This window comes from Entelurus aequoreus, linkage group LG11 (assembly GCF_033978785.1).
Source record: "Entelurus aequoreus isolate RoL-2023_Sb linkage group LG11, RoL_Eaeq_v1.1, whole genome shotgun sequence".
Lineage (NCBI taxonomy): Eukaryota > Metazoa > Chordata > Actinopteri > Syngnathiformes > Syngnathidae > Entelurus > Entelurus aequoreus.
Window position 1 is genome coordinate 1,165,146 of NC_084741.1, and position 21,284 is coordinate 1,186,429.

General features: G+C 36.1%; 1 protein-coding gene across 3 annotated transcripts in view; it reads left to right on the forward strand.

Annotated features, from left to right (window-relative positions):
• The window catches only part of LOC133659685 (adenylate cyclase type 3-like), a 106,817-nt gene that overhangs the window by 67,860 nt on the left and 17,673 nt on the right, over positions 1-21,284 (forward strand). For all 3 annotated transcript variants that reach the window (XM_062062272.1, XM_062062274.1, XM_062062273.1), the window contains 7 exons: positions 3,596-3,757; positions 4,671-4,758; positions 8,620-8,736; positions 8,800-9,056; positions 10,922-11,003; positions 20,041-20,199; positions 20,302-20,448. In XM_062062272.1, the coding sequence (XP_061918256.1) occupies positions 3,596-3,757; positions 4,671-4,758; positions 8,620-8,736; positions 8,800-9,056; positions 10,922-11,003; positions 20,041-20,199; positions 20,302-20,448 (1,012 nt within the window). The remainder of the gene's footprint in view (positions 1-3,595; positions 3,758-4,670; positions 4,759-8,619; positions 8,737-8,799; positions 9,057-10,921; positions 11,004-20,040; positions 20,200-20,301; positions 20,449-21,284) is intronic.

Here is a 21,284-nt window from a genome sequence, read left to right on the forward strand (position 1 = left end):
CTAGTCTTACTTTCTTAACAGTAGAACCTCAGAGGTCTAGTCTTACTTTCTTAACAGTGGAACCTCAGAGGTCTAGTCTTACTTTCTTAACAGTAGAACCTCAAAGGTCTAGTCTTACTTTTTTAAAAGTGGAACCTCGGAGGTCTAGTCTTACTTTCTTCACAGCGGAACCTCTGAGGTCGAGTCTTACTTTCTTCAATGAGGAACCTCTGAGGTCTACTCTTACTTTCTTCACAGCAGAACCTCAGAGGTCTAGTCTTACCTTCTTCACAGCGGAACCTCTGAGGTCTAGTCTTACTTTCTTAACAGTGGAACCCCTGAGGTCTAGTCTTACGTTCTTCACAGCGGAACCTCTGAGGTCGAGTCTTACTTTCTTCACAGCAGAACCTCAGAGGTCGAGTCTTACTTTCTTCACAGCAGAACCTCTGAGGTCTAGTCTACTTCCTTAACAGTAGAACCTCAGAGGTCTAGTCTTACTTTCTTAACAGTGGAACCTCAGAGATCTAGTCTTACTTTCTTCACAGCGGAACCTCTGAGGTCTAGTCTTACTTTCTTCACAGCGGAACCTCTGAGGTCTAGTCTTACTTTCTTAACAGTGGAACCTCAGAGGTCTAGTCTTACTTTCTTCACGGCGGAACCCCTGAGGTCTAGTCTCACGTTCTTCACAGCGGAACCTCTGAGGTCGAGTCTTACTTTCTTCACAGCAGAATCTCAGAGGTCGAGTCTTACTTTCTTCACAGCAGAACCTCAGAGGTCTAGTCTTACCTTCTTCACAGCGGAACCTCTGAGGTCGAGTCTTACTTTCTTAACAGTAGAATCTCAGAGGTCGAGTCTTACTTTCTTCATAGCAGAACCTCTGAGGTCTAGTCTTACTTTCTTCACAGCCAAACCTCTGAGGTCTAGTCTTACTTTCTTAACAGTGGAACCTCAGAGGTCTAGTCTTACTTCCTTCACGGCGGAACCTCTGAGGTCTACTCTTACGTTCTTCACAGCGGAACCTCTGAGGTCTAGTCTTACTTTCTTAACAGTAGAACCTCTGAGGTCTAGTCTTACTTTAACAGTAGAACCTCTGAGGTCTAGTCTTACTTTCTTCACAGCCAAACCTCTGAGGTCTAGTCTTACTTTCTTAACAGTGGAACCTCAGAGGTCTAGTCTTACTTTCTTCACGGCGGAACCTCTGAGGTCTAACCTAATGTCCTCTGTAAAATACCGTAGAGCAGGAGTGCCAAACTCCGGTTTTAGCTCAGGGGCCGCATGAAGGAAATCACTGGTGGCACGGTCATTTCAAAATAAAGACAACTTCAGATTGTTTAGTTTGTTCTACTTTGGCCTACATTCTGAAAATGTAAACATTACAAATAATCCTCTTGGCAAAACACTTGAAGTGTGTGCAGTTTCAAAAAGAGCATGAAGAACACAATGGACTTAGTCTTCTTACAAAGCCATTCAACTCTAAGCACTTCCTGTTTAGCATTCTCATGTGGGCACTTCCCTAAAGACGTGTTTGGAACGCATTGGTGACATCCGCAACTGCCACAACACATTCATTTATCATCAGTCAAATATTACAATGATCATGTTAACCAAACAATGATCACAGTGATTGTGTTTATTCAGGTCTCATGCTACTAGTTAGTCTCATAGATTGCCTGTTTATTCCGGTCTCATGCTACTAGTTAGTCTCATACAATACCTGTTTATTCCGGTATCATGCTACTAGTTAGTCTCATACAATACCTGTTTATTCAGGTCTCATGCTACTAGTTAGTCTCATAGATTGCCTGTTTATTCCGGTCTCATGCTACTAGTTAGTCTCATACAATACCTGTTTATTCAGGTCTCATGCTACTAGTTAGTCTCATAGATTGCCTGTTTATTCCGGTCTCATGCTACTAGTTAGTCTCATACAATACCTGTTTATTCAGGTATCATGCTACTAGTTAGTCTCATACAATACCTGTTTATTCATGTATCATGCTACTAGTTAGTATCATACAATACCTGTTTATTCAGGTCTCATGCTACTAGTTAGTCTCATACAATACATGTTTATTGAGGTATCATGCTACTAGTTAGTCTCATGCAATACCTGTTTATTGAGGTCTCATGCTACTAGTTAGTCTCATAGATTGCCTGTTTATTCCGGTCTCATGCTACTAGTTAGTCTCATACAATACCTGTTTATTCAGGTATCATGCTACTAGTTAGTCTCATACAATACCTGTTTATTCAGGTATCGTGCTACTAGTTAGTCTCATAGAATACCTGTTTATTCAGGTCTCTTGCTACTAGTTAGTCTCATAGAATGTGTTTATTGAGGTCACATGCTACTAGTTAGTCTCATAGAATATGTGTTTATTCATGCCTAATGCTACTAGTTAGTCTCATATAATGTGTTTATTGAGGTCTCATGCTACTAGTCAGTCTAGTACAATACACGTTTATTCATGTCTATTGCTACTAGTTAGTCTCATTGAATGTGTTTATTCATGCTAATTGCTACTAGTTAGTCTAATTAGACACTTGTGATTTAGGGCTATATAAATAAACATTGATTGATTGATTGATTGATAATTGAATAAATGTTTATTCAGGTCTCATGCTACTAGTTAGTCTCATAGAATATGTGTTTATTCATGTCTAATGCTACTTGTTAGTCTCATAGAATACATGTTTATTCATAGCTCATGCTACTAGTTAGTCTCATAGAATGTGTTATTTCATGTCTCATGCTACTAGTTAGCCTCATAGAATACATGTTTATTAATGTATAATGCTACTAGTTAGTCTCATAGCGTATATGTTTATTCATGTCTAATGCTACTAGTTAGTCTCATAGAATGTGTTATTTCATGTCTCATGCTACTAGTTAGCCTCATAGAATACATGTTTGTTAATGTCTAATGCTACTAGTTAGTCTCATAGCGTATATGTTTATTCATGTCTAATGCTACTAGTTAGCCTCATAGAATACATGTTTATTAATGTCTAATGCTACTAGTTAGTCTCATAGCGTATATGTTTATTCATGTCTAATGCTACTAGTTAGTCTCATAGAATGTGTTATAATTTATGTCTCATGCTACTAGTTAGCCTTATAGAATACATGTTTGTTAATGTCTAATGCTACTAGTTAGTCTCATAGCTTATATGTTTATTCATGTCTAATGCTACTAGTTAGTCTCATAGCGTATATGTTTATTCATGTCTAATGCTACTAGTTAGTCTCATAGCATATATGTTTATTCGTGTCTAATGCTACTAGTTAGTCTGATAGAATACATGTATATGCATATCTAATGCTACTAGTTAGTCTGATTGAATACATGTTTATTCAGGTCTACTGCTACTAGTTAGCCTCATAGAATACATGTTTATTAATGTCTAATGCTACTAGTTAGTCTCATAGCATATATGTTTATTCATGTCTAATGCTACTAGTTAGTCTGATGTAATACCTGTTTATTCATGTCTAAAGCTACTAGTTAGGCTGATAGCGTATATGTTAATTCATGTCTAATGCTACTAGTTAGTATGACAGAGTACTAGTTAGTGACATTTCTAACTGGTGGCTGAAGGTGTGCTCTCTCATCAGGCTGAAAGGGAAGCACACCAACCGTCTCTCCCTGAGGTTTGTTGACCCAGACCTAGAGAGCCGCTACTCGGTGGAGAAGGAGAAACAGAGCGGTGCTGCCTTCTGCTGCTCTTGTCTAGTACTGCTCTTCACTGCGGCTATGGAGGCCCTCATAGACCCCAGGTTGGTAGTTAACACCAATGAAGATGAACGAGGACAGCTCAGAGCTCAGCTCATTTACTGATCACCAAGTGTGCACCTATCCCATATTCATTGTGGATAGTAGTGTGATATCAGCGTAACACAAGTATCAGATGATACTTGCATGTAAAAGCTCCGATACAAACAGTCCTGCAGAGCGTTTGCTTGTGTGTGATATCATGTGCGATACAAACAGTCCTGCAGAGCGTTTGCTTGTGTGTGATATCATGTGCGATACAAACAGTCCTGCAGAGCGTTTACTTGTGTGCGATACAAGCAGTCCTGCAGCGTGTTTACTCTCTTGTGATATCATGTGCGATACAAACAGTCCTGCAGCGTGTTTACTCTCTTGTGACATCATGTGCGATACAAACAGTCCTGCAGGGTGCGATACAAGCAGTGTCCTCCAAATAACCCCCGGTTGGACTAAAGTCATTTCCAAAAGAGAAACATGTGAGGCTACTGGCAGCTACACAACAGCTAAGCACACACAGGTAATAAGTTATAAAAGGTGACATTAGTCAACGTGTCCAGGGTGTACCCTGCCTTCCGCCCAATTGTAGCTGAGATAGGCTCCAGCGACCCCAAAAGGGACAAGCGGTAGAAAATGGTTGGTTAGTCAATGTAAACATGTATGACATGATTATACTTACATATTACTTACACATACAAAGTCTCCAAGGCAGATGCAGATTTTAAAGTATCCAGTAACAAAGGTGTCCGCATCAGGCTCTTAACTATATTTTCACCACTACACTTCAACTTAAAGACAGTATGCAGAGGGTTAATGATAAACAGGGTAGTGTTTTAGCGACCATTTGTAAATCATATGATACCAGTATGTAGGATGTGGAGACTATGATTGATATCATGTTGATACTTTGTGTGTGAGCAGTTTGGTGGCCAACTACATCACCTTCGCTGTGGGAGAAGTGCTGCTCCTCATCCTCACCCTCTGCTCACTGGCCGCCATCTTTCCCAGGGTAAGTCCCAAGACTTGCACACTAAACACCATTAATAATCCACTAGTCATTGACTATGTTAACTATTAGTCTACTAGTCATTGACTATGTTAACCATTAGTCCACTAATTCATTAATAATCCACTAGTCATTGACTATGTTAACTATTAGTCTACTAGTCATTGACTATGTTAACCATTAGTCCACTAATTAATTAATAATCCACTAGTCATTGACTATGTTAACCATTAGTCCACTAATTCATTAATAATCCACTAGTCATTGACTATGTTAACTATTAGTCTACTAGTCATTGACTATGTTAACCTTTAGTCCACTAATTCATTAATAATCCACTAGTCATTGACTATGTTAACCATTAGTCCACTAATTCATTAATAATCCACTAGTCATTGACTATGTTAACTATTAGTCTACTAGTCATTGACTATGTTAACCATTAGTCCACTAATTCAGTAATAATCCACTAGTCATTGACTATGTTAACCATTAGTCCACTAATTCATTAATAATCCACTAGTCATTGACTATGTTAACCATTACTCCACTAATTCATTAATAATCCACTAGTCATTGACTATGTTAACTATTAGTCTACTAGTCATTGACTATGTTAACCATTAGTCCACTAATTCATTACTAATCTACTAGTCATTGACTATGTTAACCATTAGTCCACTAATTCATTAATAATCCACTAGTCATTGACTATGTTAACCATTAGTCCACTAATTCATTAATAATCCACTAGTCATTGACTATGTTAACTATTAGTCTACTAGTCATTGACTATGTTAACCATTAGTCCACTAATTCATTACTAATCTACTAGTCATTGACTATGTTAACCATTAGTCCACTAATTCATTAATAATCCACTAGTCATTGACTATGTTAACCATTAGTCCACTAATTCATTAATAATCCACTAGTCATTGACTATGTTAACTATTAGTCTACTAGTCATTGACTATGTTAACCATTAGTCCACTAATTCATTAATAATCCACTAGTCATTGACTATGTTAACCATTAGTCCACTAATTCATTAATAATCCACTAGTCATTGACTATGTTAACTATTACTCTACTAGTCATTGACTATGTTAACCATTAGTCCACTAATTCATTAATAATCCACTAGTCATTGACTATGTCAACCATTAGTCCACTAATTCATTAATAATCCACTAGTCATTGACTATGTTAACCATTAGTCCACTAATTCATTAATAATCCACTAGTCATTGACTATGTTAACTATTAGTCTACTAGTCATTGACTATGTTAACCATTAGTCCACTAATTCATTAATAATCCACTAGTCATTGACTATGTTAACCATTAGTCCACTAATTCATTAATAATCCACTAGTCATTGACTATGTTAACCATTAGTCCACTAATTCATTAATAATCCACTAGTCATTGACTATGTTAACTATTAGTCTACTAGTCATTGACTATGTTAACCATTAGTCCACGAATTCATTAATAATCCACTAGTCATTGACTATGTTAACCATTAGTCCACTAATTCATTAATAATCCACTAGTCATTGACTATGTTAACCATTAGTCCACTAATTCATTAATAATCCACTAGTCATTGACTATGTTAACTATTAGTCTACTAGTCATTGACTATGTTAACCATTAGTCCACTAATTCATTAATAATCCACTAGTCATTGACTATGTTAACCATTAGTCCACTAATGCATTAATAATCCACTAGTCATTGACTATGTTAACCATTAGTCCACTAATTCATTAATAATCCACTAGTCATTGACTATGTTAACTATTAGTCTACTAGTCATTGACTATGTTAACCATTAGTCCACTAATTCATTAATAATCCACTAGTCATTGACTATGTTAACCATTAGTCCACTAATTCATTAATAATCCACTAGTCATTGACTATGTTAACCATTAGTCCACTAATTCATTAATAATCCACTAGTCATTGACTATATTAACTATTAGTCTACTCGTCATTGACTATGTTAACCATTAGTCGACTAATTCATTAATAATCCACTAGTCATTGACTATGTTAACCATTAGTCCACTAATTCATTAATAATCCACTAGTCATTGACTATGTTAACCATTAGTCCACTAATTCATTAATAATCCACTAGTCATTGACTATGTTAACTATTAGTCTACTAGTCATTGACTATGTTAACCATTAGTCCACTAATTCATTAATAATCCACTAGTCATTGACTATGTTAACCATTAGTCCACTAATTCATTAATAATCCACTAGTCATTGACTATGTTAACCATTAGTCCACTAATTCATTAATAATCCACTAGTCATTGACTATGTTAACCATTAGTCCACTAATTCATTAATAATCCACTAGTCATTGACTATGTTAACCATTAGTCCACTAATTCATTAATAATCCACTAGTCATTGACTATATTAACCATTAGTCCACTAATTCATTAATAATCCACTAGTCATTGACTATGTTAACCATTAGTCCACTAATTCATTAATAATCCACTAGTCATTGACTATGTTAACCATTAGTCCACTAATTCATTAATAATCCACTAGTCATTGACTATATTAACTATTAGTCTACTCGTCATTGACTATGTTAACCATTAGTCGACTAATTCATTAATAATCCACTAGTCATTGACTATGTTAACCATTAGTCCACTAATTCATTAATAATCCACTAGTCATTGACTATGTTAACCATTAGTCCACTAATTCATTAATAATCCACTAGTCATTGACTATGTTAACTATTAGTCTACTAGTCATTGACTATGTTAACCATTAGTCCACTAATTCATTAATAATCCACTAGTCATTGACTATGTTAACCATTAGTCCACTAATTCATTAATAATCCACTAGTCATTGACTATGTTAACCATTAGTCCACTAATTCATTAATAATCCACTAGTCATTGACTATGTTAACCATTAGTCCACTAATTCATTAATAATCCACTAGTCATTGACTATATTAACCATTAGTCCACTAATTCATTAATAATCCACTAGTCATTGACTATGTTAACCATTAGTCCACTAATTCATTAATAATCCACTAGTCATTGACTATGTTAACTATTAGTCTACTAGTCATTGACTATGTTAACCATTAGTCCACTAATTCATTAATAATCCACTAGTCATTGACTATATTAACCATTAGTCCACTAATTCATTAATAATCCACTAGTCATTGACTATGTTAACCATTAGTCCACTAATTCATTAATAATCCACTAGTCATTGACTATGTTAACTATTAGTCTACTAGTCATTGACTATGTTAACCATTAGTCCACTAATTCATTAATAATCCGCTAGTCATTGACTATGTTAACCATTAGTCCACTAATTCATTAATAATCCACTAGTCATTGACTATGTTAACCATTAGTCCACTAATTCATTAATAATCCACTAGTCATTGACTATGTTAACTATTAGTCTACTAGTCATTGACTATGTTAACCATTAGTCCACTAATTCATTAATAATCCACTAGTCAATCCACTACTGATTTTTAATCTCATGGATTTCTTAATCTCCTAATCATGACTTTTTTCTAATAACCATGACTTTTTTCTTATAATCATGACTATTTGTCTCATAATCGTGACTTTTTAATCTCATAATCATGACTTTTTATCTGATAATCGTGACTTTTTATCTCCTCATTTTGACTTTTCATGTCAGCATTTTTGCATTGTGTGTTGACAATGTGATGTCATAATCACCAGAGTCTCATAGTCGTGACTATTCTAAGGAATAATCACGACTTTGAATGTGGTATGTTGGACTTAGTATGTTCAGTGGCAACGTGTGTGTCAGGTGTTCCCCAACAAGCTGGTGGCCTTCTCCACCTGGATGGACCACACCCGCTGGGCTCGCAACAGCTGGGCCATGGCGGCCATCTTTGTCCTCACTGTCAGCGACATCGTGGACATGGTGAGCGCTCCACACCCACCGTGCTTACCCGCCGCACCCTGACCCGCCCCGCTTCTCTCCCAGCTGAGCTGTCCGCCTCCGGGACCCAAGTGGGCCAAAAACTCCGCCCGGCCCCGCCCCCAAGGTTGTCTGGACAACCCCAAGTACTACAGCTACGTGGCCGTGCTGGCGCTGATGGCCACCACCATGCTGGTGCAAGTCAGTCACATGGTCAAGCTCACGCTCATGCTGCTCATCACCGTGGCAACCGGCGTGGTCAACATATACAGCTGGAGGGACGTCTTCGACCGCTACGACAGGGCCCGCTTTCAGGAGTACAGGTGAGACGTGGGCCCGCTTTCAGGAATACAGGTGAGACGTGGCCCGCTTTCAGGAGTACGGGTGAGACGTGGGCCCGCTTTCAGGAGTACGGGTGAGACGTGGGCCCGCTTTCAGGAGTACAGGTGAGACGTGGGCCCGCTTTCAGGAATACAGGTGAGATGTGGCCCGCTTTCAGGAGTACGGGTGAGACGTGGGCCCGCTTTCAGGAGTACGGGTGAGACGTGGCCCGCTTTCAGGAGTACGGGTGAGACGGGGGTCCGCTTTCAGGAGTATGGGTGAGACGGGGGTCCGCTTTCAGGAGTACGGGTGAGACGCGGGCCCGCTTTCAGGAGTACGGGTGAGACGGGGGTCCGCTTTCAGGAGTACGGGTGAGACGGGGGTCCGCTTTCAGGAGTACGGGTGAGACGTGGGCCCGCTTTCAGGAGTACGGGTGAGACGTGGGCCCGCTTTCAGGAGTACGGGTGAGACGTGGGCCCGCTTTCAGGAGTACGGGTGAGACGGGCCCGCTTTCAGGAGTACGGGTGAGACGTGGCCCGCTTTCAGGAGTACGGGTGAGACGAGGGCCCGCTTTCAGGAGTACAGGTGAGACGTGGGCCCGCTTTCAGGAGTACGGGTGAGACGTGGGCCCGCTTTCAAGAGTACGGGTGAGACGGGGCCCGCTTTCAGGAGTACGGGTGAGACGTGGGCCCGCTTTCAGGAGTACGGGTGAGACGCGGGCCCGGTTTCAGGAGTACGGGTGAGACGGGGGTCCGCTTTCAGGAGTACGGGTGAGACGCGGGCCCGCTTTCAGGAGTACGGGTGAGACGGGGGTCCGCTTTCAGGAGTACGGGTGAGACGTGGGCCCGCTTTCAGGAGTACGGGTGAGACGTGGGCCCGCCTTCAGGAGTACGGGTGAGACGGGGCTCACTTTCAGGAGTACGGGTGATATTTTAATTTTTAAAAAGCTAAAAATAGATAATGTATATATTTACAGACAAATCTTTGTTAGAGGTGGCAAATTCTATGATTCTTCTTATTATTATTATTATTAGTTTCTTAGATTTCCTGCCCTTTTGTCTTACATTTGTATTATAGCTGACTAAGTATATTATTATTCATTATTATTTGGAACATTTCAGATTTTTCTCATTACATAACCATTTTTTGTACTTTTCTCTTACATTTTTACTGATGTAATATTCCCAGAATATTAATAACTTTAGTAATACCAATATTAATAGTAATATTAGTGGTAAAATAGTTATATTTATAGTAATAATAATATCAACAATTATATGAATCATATATTATAACTCATTGTTATTTTTAAACATATTACTATTATTACTAATATTATTATTACATTAAAAATGACAAAAATAAATTAGATTTAAATTCTTCTTTATAGGAAAAATTGCTTTAGTTTTCAAAAATGTGGTTTTAGCGGAGCCTTTTAGAAAGGTTTGCCAGTTATGTAATAATATATTGGTTACTATATTTGTTTGTACTATATAATATATTAGTTACTATATTTGTTTGTACTGTATAATATATTTGTTACTGTATTTGTTTGTACTATATAATGTATTTGTTACTATATTTGTTTGTCCAGTGAAGAAGTAAACATGTCCATAGTAAGGTTATATACTATTATATATATTGATATTAATAACATGTCGTTAGTAAGGTTATATAATAATATATGTATTGATATTAATGACATGTTGTTAGTAAGGTTATATAATATATATATATATATATATATATATATATATATATATATATATATATATATATATATATATATATATATATATATATATATATATATATATGTATTTATATATGTATTTATATATATATATCTATCTGTTCTTCTTCACAGATCTTTTCTGGTGCCCTCCAAGTTCACAATGACAGTCATGATCTTCATTATGATGCTCAGCTTGTATTATTTCTCGCGACACGTAAGTTGATTCATATTTCTTTCTTTGGGCCAAGTTACTTTGTAAAAGTGTCTGACTTTAGCATTTGAAGAAGAAGTTGCTCCTGATGGCCAACACTCGGAGAACCAAGTGTTTTCTCAGGTGACAAAACATTACATTGAACAGAAGGGTAGAAGTCAGCAGATATTAACAGAAAATGAACAAGTAGATGAACCATTTTAACAAAATAAAAGAATGATAAATGACACAATATGTTACTGCATAGACTAATTAGGAGTCTTTGTTTGTTTACCACTACGAGACAAGTTGTCTAGTATGTTCACTATTTTATTGAAGGACAACACTCTTCTTTACTTGCAGTAACAAACACATTTTGCATGTGTTTTATCTTCAAATGAGGCCAATATTGACATTTTTGTGGTGCCCTTTATTTTGAAAAGTATGGAAATTCATGTTGGTACCAAAATATTGGTATCGGCACAACCTCCGCAGTTAAAGGGGAACTGCACTTTTATCGGAATGTTGCCTCTCGTTCACAATCATCATTAGAGACAAAAACACACACCATAATAATACCGTATGTTGAAGCACAGTACGTCTGACTATGGTTACTCTATTTTCCCCAACATAGGTCGCACCGGATTATAAGGCGCATTAAAAGGGTCATATTATTATGATATCCTTAAAAGCAGGTAGGGGGGTCTTGGCACATAGAGGATATTTGACTTTAATTTTTGTAGTCATTTCCAAAGAACCACAAAGTGGTCCTGGAATATAGAGGATCTTTGACTACACTTTGAGCCGTCAGTATTTGAAAATAGGAATGTGGGCCTGGTACGTAGAGGATCTTTGACCATTTTTGGTGGGAGAACTCCTGTCGTATAAAAGATCTTTGACTAACACATTTTGCAGTCAGTCATAAAAACCGCAAAGTGGTCGTGGCACAGAAGATCTTTGATTAACTTTTTGTCGATCAGTTCTTCAAAACAGAGGATCTTTGACTAGTGTTTTTTTTTGCAGTCAGTCCTAAAGACCGTCGAGTAGTCCTGGCATTTAGAAGATCTTTGACTCGCTTTTCTAGTAGTAGGTTCTTAAAAACAGCAAATTCGTCCTGGCATGAAAAGGATCTTGACTAGCGTTTTTTTGTGGGAGGTCCTTAAAAGCAGGTAGGGGGGTCTTGGCACTTAGAGGATATTTGACTTTAATTTTTGTAGTCATTTCCAAAGAACCACAAAGTGGTCCTGGAATATAGAGGATCTTTGACTACACTTTGAGCCGTCAGTTTATGAAAATAGGAATGTGGGCCTGGTACGTAGAGGATCTTTGACCATTTTTGGTGGGAGAACTCCTGTCGTATAAAAGATCTTTGACTAACACATTTTGCAGTCAGTCATAAAAACCGCAAAGTGGTCGTGGCACAGAAGATCTTTGACTAGCTTTTTGTCGGTCAGTCCTTCAAAACAGAGGATCTTTGACTAGTGTTTTTTTTTGCAGTCAGTCCTAAAGACCGTCGAGTAGTCCTGGCATATAGAAGATCTTTGACTCGCTTTTCTAGTAGTAGTTTCTTAAAAACAGCAAATTTGTCCTGGCATGAAAAGGATCTTGACTAGCGTTTTTTTTGTGGGAGGTCCTTAAAAGTAGGTTAGGGGTCTTGGCACTTAGAGGATATTTGACTTTAATTTTTGTAGTCATTTCCAAAGAACCACAAAGTGGTCCTGGAATATATAGGATCTTTGACTACACTTTGAGCCGTCAGTCTTTGAAAATAGGAATTTGGGCCTGGTACGTAGAGGATCTTTGACCACTTTTGGCGGGAGAACTCCTGTCGTATAAAAGATCTTTGACTAACACATTTTGCAGTCAGTCATAAAAACCGCAAAGTGGTCGTGGCACAGAAGATCTTTGACAAGCTTTTTGTCGATCAGTTCTTCAAAACAGAGGATCTTTGACTAGTGTTTTTTTTTGCAGTCAGTCCTAAAGACCGTCGAGTAGTTGAAGCACAGTACGTCTGACTATGGTTACCCTATTTTCCCCAACATAGGTCGCACCGGATTATAAGGCGCATTAAAAGGGTCATATTATTATGATATTTTTCTCAATGTAAAAGACTTCCTTGTGGTCCCCAACCTTGTTTGCACCACGGAGCGGTTTAATGGAGGCATTATTTTCAGGGACCGGCTTTCCACTCGCAGCAAAGAATAAGTGCATGGAAAATACAAGTCACTATAACGCTGAATTAGTGTTTCTTTGCAATGAGATGCAGATGGAAATCAGCCTTTGCTGTCACTTTTATATTTGATATGTTCATTCATGTGCATTGTATCATGTCACAAAGTTACAACCACTTCTTTGGAGCAGTTTTATTGTACATCTATAAACAAGCTCATTGGTGAGGCCAGTGCACAGGTGTCCAACTCAAGGCCCGCAGGCCAGATCTGGCCCTCCACCGCAAAATATGTTTCAATAAAATACCTTATATTTTCTTTCTTAACTTTCTTATTTTCTTACTAAAGGTATTAGGGTTTTTTTTTCTAGTTTGGCAGGGGAAAAAATGGTGTCCAATATTGCAACAAATATTATATTATCTAACTTTGTTGTTCAAAATCCAAATAAATACTTAAATATCTGCTTAACTTATGATTTCGAAGCAAGTTATCCATCACATTGTACACTATAAAAATGACAAATAGATTTTACTGTAAAATTTAGGGAGTTTTTTTTTTTTTTTCTTTTTTACAGCATATTATATAGATAGATAGATAGATAGTACTTTATTGATTCCTTCAGGAGAGTTTTTTAAAAATTACTATAAGTTGAAAAAAATCTGACCATTGTTTGTTTTTTTACAGTAAAATTCTGACTGAACTGTCAGTTTTTTGTGTTTTTTTTTTACTTTAAAATCCACGGTTGATGATTTCATGGAACCACATTTTATTATGGTAAAAAACTTGCGGCTGAGTTGACAAAATAAATTTAAACAGCAGCACTGTATTTCTATTTATAATAATATGTTGTAGAAATAATAATAATAATAAAATAACACCATATATTTTACAGTAAAAGTCTGTCAACTAGTTGTTTTCTGTAAAAAAACAGTGGTCAAATCCACAGATTTGTTTTACTCTTTACGTAAAAAGATTGTAAAATATTTCAATTCATAGGCTAATTCATTAATCCGTGGGACAAATTTTCAAGCGTTGACTGGTCCACAGCTACATAAAGGTTGGGCACCACTGGCATAGATGATGGCATAGATGATGACTGGTATAGATGATGACCATACATAAAGGTTGGGGACCACTGGTATAGATGATGGCATAAATGATGACTGGTATAGAGGATGGCATAGATGATGACTGGTATAGATGATGGCATAGATCAGGGGTCACCAACGCGGTGCCCGCGGGCACCAGGTAGCCCGTAAGGACCAGATGAGTAGCCCGCTGGCCTGTTCTAAAAATATCTCAAATAGCAGCACTTACCAGTGAGCTGCCTCTATTTTTTAAATTTTATTTATTTACTAGCAAGCTGGTCTCGCTTTGCTCGACATTTTTAATTCTAAGAGAGACAAAACTCAAATAGAATTTGAAAATCCAAGAAAATATTTTAAAGACTTGGTCTTCACTTGTCTAAATAAATTCATTATTTTTTTGACTTTGCTTCTTATAACTTTCAGAAAGACAATTTTACAGAAAAAAACCAACCTTAAAAATGATTTTTAGGATTTTTAAACATATATACCTTTTTACCTTTTAAATTCCTTCCTCTTCTTTCCTGACAATTTAAATCAATGTTCAAGCAAATTTTTTTTTTTTATTGTAAAGAATAATAAATCAATTGTAATTTAATTCTTAATTTTAGCTTCTGTTTTTTCGACAAAGAATATTTGTGAAATATTTCTTCAAACTTATTATGATTAAAATTCAAAAAAATTATTCTGGCAAATCTAGAAAATCTGTAGAATCAAGTTTAAATATTATTTCAAAGTCTTTTGAATTTCTTTTTAAAAAATGTGTTCTGGAAAATCTAGAAGAAATAATGATTTGTCTTTGTTAGAAATATAGCTTGGTCCAATTTGTTATATATTCTAACAAAGTGCAGATTGGATTTTAACCTATTTAAAACATGTCGTCAAAATTCTCAAATTAATCTTAATCAGGAAAAATTACTAATGATGTTCCATAAAAAGATTCGAATTAGCTAGTTTTTCTCTTCTTTTTTTCGGTTGGATTTTGAATTTTAAAGAGTCGAAATTGAAAATAAACTACGTTTCAAAATTTAATTTACATTTTTTTTTGTGTTTTCTCCTCTTTTAAACCGATCAATTAAGTGTAAATATCATTAATTATTAATAATAACATAGAGTTAAAGGTAAATTGAGTAAATTGGCTATTTCTGGCAATTTATTTAAGTGTGTATCAAATTGGTAGCCCTTTGCATTAATCAGTACCCAAGAAGTAGCTCTTGGTTTCAAAAAGGTTGGTGACCCCTGGCATAGATGATGACCATACATAAAGGTTGAGGACCACTGGCATAGATGATGACTGGTATGGATGATGGCATAGATCAAGAGTCACCAACCTTTTTGAAACCAAGAGCTACTTCTTGGGTACTGATTAATGCGAACGGCTACCAGTTTGATACACACTTAAATAAATTGCCAGAAATAGCCAATTTGCTCAATTTACCTTTAACTCTATGTTATTATTAATAATTAATGATATTTACACTTAATTGAACGGTTTAAAAGAGGAGAAAACACGAAAAAAAATGACAATAACATTTTGAAACATAGTTTATCTTCAATTTCGACTCTTTAAAATTCAAAATTCAACCGAAAAAAAGAAGAGAAAAACTAGCTAATTCGAATCTTTTTGATAAAATTAAAAAAAGAATTTATGGAAAATCATTAGTAATTTTTCCTGATTAAGATTAATTTTAGAATTTTGATGACATGTTTTAAATAGGTTAAAATCCAATCTGCACTTTGTTAGAATATATAACAAATTGGACCAAGCTATATTTCTAACAAAGACAAATCATTATTTCTTCTAGATTTTCCAGAACAAAAATTTTAAAAGAAATTCAAAAGAGTTTGAAATAAGATTTAAATTTGATTCTACAGATTTTCTAGATTTGCCAGAATAATTTTTTTGAATTTTAATCATAATAAGTTTGAAGAAATATTTCACAAATATTCTTTGTCGAAAAAACAGAAGCTAAAATGAAGAATTAAATTAAAATGTATTTATTATTCTTTACAGTAAAAAAAATAAATGTACTTGAACATTGATTTCAATTGTCAGGAAAGAAGAGGAAGGAATTTAAAAGGTAAAAAGGTATATGTGTTTAAAAATCCTAAAATCATTTTTAAGGTTGTATTTTTTCTCTACAATTGTCTTTCTAAAAGTTATAAGAAGCAAAGTAAAAAAAATTATGAATTTATTTAAACAAGTGAAGACCAAGTCTTTAAAATATTTTCTTGGATTTTCAAATTCTATTTGAGTTTTGTCTCTCTTAGAATTAAAAATGTCGAGCAAAGCCAGAAAATTAAATAAAATTTAAAAAATAGAGGCAGCTCACTGGTAAGTGCTGCTATTTGAGCTATTTTAAGAACAGGCCAGCGGGCTACTCATCTGGTCCTTACGGGCTACCTGGTGCCCGCGGGCACCGCGTTGGTGACCCCTGGCATAGATGATGGCATAGATGATGACTGGTATAGATGATGGCATAGATCAAGAGTCACCAACCTTTTTGAAACCAAGAGCTACTTCTTGGGTACTGATTAATGCGAAGGGCTACCAGTTTGATACACACTTAAATAAATTGCCAGAAATAGCCAATTTGCTCAATTGACCTTTAACTCTATGTTATTATTAATAATTAATGATATTTACACTTAATTGAACGGTTTAAAAGAGGAGAAAACAAAAAAAAATGACAATAACATTTTGAAACATAGTTTATCTTCAATTTCGACTCTTTTAAATTCAAAATTCAACCCAAAAAAAGAAGAGAAAAACTAGCTATTTCGAATCTTTTTGAAAAAATTAAAAAAAGAATTTATGGAAAATCATTAGTAATTTTTCCTGATTAAGATTAATTTTAGAATTTTTATGACATGTTTTAAATAGGTTAAAATCCAATCTGCACTTTGTTAGAATATATAACAAATTGGACCAAGCTATATTTCTAACAAAGACAAATCATTATTTCTTCTAGATTTTCCAGAACAAAAATTTTAAAAGAAATTCAAAAGAGTTTGAAATAAGATTTAAATTTGATTCTACAGATTTTCTAGATTTGCCAGAATAATTTTTTTGAATTTTAATCATAATAAGTTTGAAGAAATATTTCACAAATATTCTTTGTCGAAAAAACAGAAGCTAAAATGAAGAATTAAATTAAAATGTATTTATTATTCTTTACAGTAAAAAAAATAAATGTACTTGAACATTGATTTAAATTGTCAGGAAAGAAGAGGAAGGAATTTAAAAGGTAAAAAGGTATATGTGTTTAAAAATCCTAAAATCATTTTTAAGGTTGTATTTTTTCTCTAAAATTGTCTTTCTGAAAGTTATAAGAAGCAAAGTAAAAAAATTAATGAATTTATTTAAAACAAGTGAAGACCAAGTCTTTAAAATATTTTCTTGAATTTTCAAATTCTATTTGAGTTTTGTCTCTCTTAGAATTAAAAATGTCGGGCAAAGCGAGACCAGTTTGCTAGTAAATAAATACAATTTAAAAAATAGAGGCAGCTCACTGGTAAGTGCTGCTATTTGAGCTATTTTTAGAACAGGCCAGCGGGCTACTCATCTGGTCCTTACGGGTTACCTGGTGCCCGCGGGCACCGCGTTGGTGACCCCTGGCATAGATGATGACTGGTATAGATGATGACCATACATAAAGGTTGGGGACCACTGGCATAGATGATGTTTTACACATCATCTTCAAGTCACATTCTGACAGTCGCTTCAGGATGCACCGTTTTGTGGGCGCTCTTATTTACGTGCCTCCACTTGGACAGCGTCTTCTACCCGTCATCTTTGTTGTAGCGGTGTAGCGTGCAAGGACGGGAGTGGAAGAAGTGTCAAAAGATGGCGCTAACTGTTTTAATGACATTCACACTTTACTTCAATCAACAACGGCAACAACAACGCCGGAAATGTGACCCGTGACCACAACTCTCTAATAAGTAAAGTTCCTTGGGTGAATAATGTAAAGTCACTACACCGGTATGTTTTAGTGCTTCCATGGCGAGTGTACTGACAGATATAAGTAAGAACTTTACACTACTTGATATTAGAAATGGCAACAGTGGAGGATGAATGTCACATAACAAGAAGATAGAGAAAAAGAAGAAGATTATCCACTACAGTGTCAGCACGGACTACAAAGGCGGACGTGCGCACATTTTCAGGACTTATGCAGATCCCAAATACACATCAGCAGGTACCAGAAGGTAAGAAAAGTCGCTTTTGCATAATATCGCGAAGCAAAACACCCGATAATATGTCTGCTAATAGGTGCTATTTTGCAGTCCTTATACACACACCATAGTAATACTCGTATGTTGACAATCCATCAAGCGGTGCGGCTTCATAGCTTACCAAAGTCATACTAAAATATTTTGACAGTAATATGTACAATATACACACTGCAAGTATATATATATATACAATGTAGTAACAGACACCTTCATAACAATATGTAATATGTACAATATACACACTGCAAGTATATATATAATGTAGTAACAGACACCTTCATAACAATATGTAATATGTACAATATACACACTGCAAGTATATATATATACAATGTAGTAACAGACACCTTCATAACAATATGTAATATGTACAATATACACACTGCAAGTATATATATAATGTAGTAACAGACACCTTCATAACAATATGTAATATGTACAATATACACACTGCAAGTATATATATAATGTAGTAACAGACACCTTCATAACAATATGTAATATGTACAATATACACACTGCAAGTATATATATAATGTAGTAACAGACACCTTCATAACAATATGTAATATACACACTGCAAGTATATATATAATGTAGTAACAGACACCTTCATAACAATATGTACAATATACACACTGAGAGTATATATATATAATGTAGTAACAGACACCTTCATAACAATATGTAATATGTACAATATACACACTGCAAGTATATATATAATGTAGTAACAGACACCTTCATAACAATATGTAATATGTACAATATACACACTGCAAGTATATATATATATAATGTAGTAACAGACACCTTCATAACAATATGTAATATGTACAATATACACACTGAGAGTATATATATATAATGTAGTAACAGACACCTTCATAACAATATGTAATATGTACAATATACACACTGCAAGTATATATATATATCTAATGTAGTAACAGACACCTTCATAACAATATGTAATATGTACAATATACACACTGCAAGTATATATATAATGTAGTAACAGACACCTTCATAACAATATGTAATATGTACAATATACACACTGCAAGTATATATCTAATGTAGTAACAGACACCTTCATAACAATATGTAATATGTACAATATACACACTGCAAGTATATATATAATGTAGTAACAGACACCTTCATAACAATATGTAGTATGTACAATATACACACTGCAAGTATATGTATAATGTAGTAACAGACACCTTCATAACAATATGTAATATGTACAATATACACACTGCAAGTATATATATAATGTAGTAACAGACACCTTCATAACAATATGTAATATGTACAATATACACACTGCAAGTATATATATATATCTAATGTAGTAACAGACACCTTCATAACAATATGTAAAAAAAAAAGTGCAGTTCCCCTTTAATACATGTGATTGGTATCGGCCAATCTCAGTCACGGATGATCTTGATTGTAAGTTCCCTGGGTTTGAAGGTGGGTTTATGTTCTGGAGGGAACCCACACAACTCTTAATGCTTGAAGCGCCTGGTCTGGACTAAGAAAAGGTGTTGTTTTGTGAAGGTGGAGAAGCTGGCTCGCACATTATTTCTGTGGAAGCTGGAGGTCCACGAGCAGAAGGAGAAAGTCTACGAGATGAGGCGCTGGAATGAGGCCTTGGTGACCAACATGCTTCCTGAGCATGTCGCTCGTCACTTCCTGGGCTCCAAGAAAAGAGACGAGGTGAGGACCTCACCGCCACACCACGCTTGTGGAGATACAGTCTTGGTACTTTCATACGGTGTGGCGCTCTTCTTCTGACTTTGACACGTCTTGACGTCCCAGGAGTTGTACAGCCAGTCGTACGATGAGATCGGAGTCATGTTTGCCTCCATCCCAAACTTCGCCGACTTCTACACAGAGGAGAGCATCAACAATGGAGGCATCGAATGCCTTCGCTTCCTCAACGAGATTATTTCAGACTTTGACAGTGTAAGTGGATTTCTTGTGTTCTGTAGGAGATGGACATTTATTTGTTATAAATCAATTATGCAGCAAGCGGGTATCTCATTTGATACCTGTGAACACAGTCAGGCCCACAATGTGTACCGGGTCCAGAGAGTCAACTTTGTAGTTGTATCTTCAGACCTGCATACGTATGTTTTGATTGTCCCCCAGCGATGACTTAGGATCAGACAGCAAGAGACCATACTGGCTAGACTTGGCAGACCCCAGCGTAGATTTATGAATATGCTGGAAGCACTTTGGCACACGGTTGTCCAGAACTCACACCTACGGCCAGAAACTTGGCCTGCAACCGAGAGGAAACTCCCGGGGTGTTGAGTACGAGATGGTCGTCCCCCATGACGCCAATGCTGAAGTTAGTTAGTTAGTTGTGGTGGCAGTGCCTAAACCCAGTGGTGGACATCAGAAGATAAGGGCTTCCTGAACCAGCACCGCAGCATGTGGCCTTGGTTGAAGTCAAACCTTAAGTGTGAGAGGAGTTCAGTTGGCTTTGTGGAGTTTCTGTCAAAAAGGACAATCAGTATACTGTTTCAAAATTCTATAATAATAAATTCAGGCGGTCGAAGGAATTCTTCAAGCCCCTTCTGAATCTTACTGACGTAGTTTTTGTAGAGAAAGCAAAGTCAGAGGACGCGGGGAATCTGCAATAGTCAAATAAACTCCTCTGAGGCTCTGGATGTTGTGTCTTAGTCTCTTGAACATTGCATGGATTTAGAAACCTCGGAATCGGCAGGCTGGGGGTAAAGGCCTTCCCTTTAAGAAGGGTGACCAGAGGGTCTTTTCCAACTAGAGGGTGCTCACAC